Source organism: Rhipicephalus microplus, chromosome 3, assembly GCF_043290135.1.
Source record: "Rhipicephalus microplus isolate Deutch F79 chromosome 3, USDA_Rmic, whole genome shotgun sequence".
NCBI classification, from domain to species: domain Eukaryota; kingdom Metazoa; phylum Arthropoda; class Arachnida; order Ixodida; family Ixodidae; genus Rhipicephalus; species Rhipicephalus microplus.
In genome coordinates, this window is record NC_134702.1 from 219584855 (window position 1) to 219587627 (window position 2773).

The window sequence follows — 2773 nt, forward strand, 5'->3', positions numbered from 1 at the left end:
ACATGTTTCAAGCATTATCATGAGGCTACTTTTCCTGAAAAGATCGGCTCCACAACATAGAAAAGCAAAACCAATTTTGAAACCGGTAAATAAGCGAAAACAGAAGTGAACGAGGGCTTTTTGATGTTAAATACTTCGGTATAACCAAATTAAGTTACAAGCAGCTGTATTACATCATTCGATGCGACAAGTCACGGGCTGGAATCCCACACTGGCGTCATCGGCATTGAGGACGACAGAAAGAGAGCTCGGCACAAGTCTGTGATTGTTAAATTTACAATTTGTGTCTCGCCTTAAAAGGCAATTATTGAGATTGATGCCTTGACATCAAGAAATAGATGTATGTCACATCTAGACGTGCAATGAACGTAGCTGTGATCGTATTGCCACGGTACATTTCCCAAGTTTTTGTTATCGTCCCAAAACACCACACGATTCTCAGCCCAAACCGCGCCTGCAGTTTTCGAGAAGGTTCCGAACTGTAGTAGATCGTTTCGATAAGATCACGCCCACTGTGCGAACGGTACAGATTGTTCTGGAACCTACGCCACCGCCAGCGATAACGCTAGAACATTCGACGGCAAGAATATAAATGCCGACGCGCTTCGCCGCTTGTCAGTAGTTGATCGACGGCCGACGCTCTGTTCGCCGCTATAGATCTGTGTATGTGCCGCTAATTTCCTCTATGGATAATGGAGTTTGTATGCCCCATAGTGCACAAGAGGGGTGTCTAAACGAGCACTGTATGAATAAATGATGTAAAGAGTTTTTTTTGAGTTTGAAGTTAATAAACTTCTCTTTGTATCAGTCCAAGACTGCTACTGTAATCGGACTTTCCGTTTACCGGGCACAGGTTCGCCCAAATAAACAGTTAAATTCCTACGCAAAGTTTCCTGTCTTTGGCCACGCCACGACCCCGTGACATCTGGTGGAGGTGCTGGGTAGGCAGGGAGGCCAGCCAGGCATCGGCGCGAGAGGAGTCAGCCCAGGGGTTGCTCTTTTGCACGGGTGCCACGCCGGCTTGTGGCAGTGGCTGCTGCGGAGCATCCTTTTCCCGGAACGGGTCGTCCCTGGCTGAGTCGCTGAGCAGGGTGAGCCCCTGGCTCACCTGCTGGCACATGGCGCTGATGCTGTCGGGCCTCTCGCTCAGCGGAGAGGACTCGGGTATCGGAGGGGGCACGTTGGTGAATCCGTTGTGACGTGCAGTGGGTGGCTGGAAGAGGTCGGTGGTGGCGGTGTCGAGGGACATGGCGCGCTGTCGCTCAAGCGTTGAGGGCAGCTCGTTGAGCCGCAGCAACAGCTGTCTCTTGAAGGGCAACGCCTGGCTCAGGCTGCCCAAGCCCCGGAAGGAACCCTGCCTCTGCAGCAGCGTCACTGTCGCGTGTGGCCACTCGATTGCGTACGGCTTCACCACTGCCTTCACTGGTGGTGTTTCTGAAGGTTTTCCCTCCTGGGGGTCATCGGGCAGGACAGGGTCGGTAAGGGAGCCTTGCCGGAAGGAGCCCGTGAAGGTGAAGCTTGATGTCTTCCGGTCTATGCTCATGAGGACACTCTCCTTGTCACGCTTCTGCTTGCGCTCCAGGCAAACCGCAAAGGCACAGCCCACAGCGTGGCTCAAGCGCTCCCCCGAGTCCTTGAGGGCCAGGAATCCGTGGCACATCCGTCGTCGTGTGGTGCCATCACGGGAGATGTACGAGAAGCCGCGGTAGTGATTGCGGTCGGGCGCGCAGAACGACACCTTCTCGATGGTCTGGTCGACCAGCAGGCCCCGGGTGCCTGTCTCGTCCACCACCCGAAGGCCATCGCCTGTCACGTGCAGTGTACCCCGCACCATGCGCCGCCAGCTGTTGCGCAAAACTTTCAGGGCCTCTTCACACAACTGCATGCCACGAGACTCAATGACTTCCACACAGCCGAGATATTTGACTGGGAAGGTGCAAGTTCCAGCCCGGACAGCCACCTCGTCCGCCTGCCACTGGTGCGGCTTGCTGCATTCGGGCACGTGCTCCCGACGTGCACCGCGCCGAAGGCTGTCTCGCAGGCTCCGTCGTAAACGGTCCATGCCTCAAGGCTCCAGAACCGGGCTTTCTCTGCCGTCGTTGCACCCGCACTTCACAAGCGTGTCGTCGAAACTCCGCGGCGTTGCACCGCTGGCGACACGGTGGTGTAGTAATCCAGTCGTCGTCGAAGCGTCCAGTCGCTCATAATCCTTTCGCACGCGGTCGCGGTCTAGTCGGCGGTACGTCCGCGACGGCAGAAGAGCTGCCACGGCCTGTAGCCCTGTGCATCAAGCCTATCGCTTATGTCGTACCGCTGCACAACAACGCACACCGCACACAACACCCAACAACCAGGCAGCACCAGGCAGGCTTCTCCGCTTCTCCCCCCGTCAGGACCTACTGGGGCCATTCCCGACGTCGGCTTTCGGAAACAAGTGGATCGTGGTAGCTACCGACTACCTCACCCACTACGCCGAGACAAAAGCCCTGCCAAAAGGCAGTGCATCCGAGGTAGCTAAGTCCTTCGTCGAAAATATCGTCCTACGTCACGGCGCCCCGGAGGTCCTTATAACCGACAGAGGAACGGCATTCACTGCCGACTTAACTCAAGCGATCTTGGCATACAGCCAAACAAACCACCGTCGGACGACAGCGTACCACCCACAGACCAACGGCCTCACCGAGTGGCTTAACAAGACGATCGCCGACATGCTGTCAATGTACTTCGATGTCGAACACAAGACGTGGCACGCCATTCTTCCGTATGTGACCTT

The 2773-nt window shown here is 55.7% G+C and overlaps 1 protein-coding gene across 1 annotated transcript; it reads right to left on the reverse strand.

Moving 5' to 3' along the window:
• Window positions 1-871: 871 nt before the first annotated feature.
• LOC119177196 (protein numb) lies at window positions 872-2354 on the reverse strand. The gene has a single exon (XM_037428644.2). The coding sequence runs from the start codon at window positions 2060-2062 to the stop codon at window positions 872-874; it is 1191 nt and encodes a 396-aa protein (XP_037284541.2). The 5' UTR covers window positions 2063-2354.
• Between the last annotated feature and the right edge of the window lie 419 nt (window positions 2355-2773).

Excerpts from the sequence above, each read along its gene's own strand:
- LOC119177196 (XM_037428644.2), bottom strand. The coding sequence starts at position 2,062 with ATGGACCGTTTACGACGGAGCCTGCGAGACAGCCTTCGGCGCGGTGCA.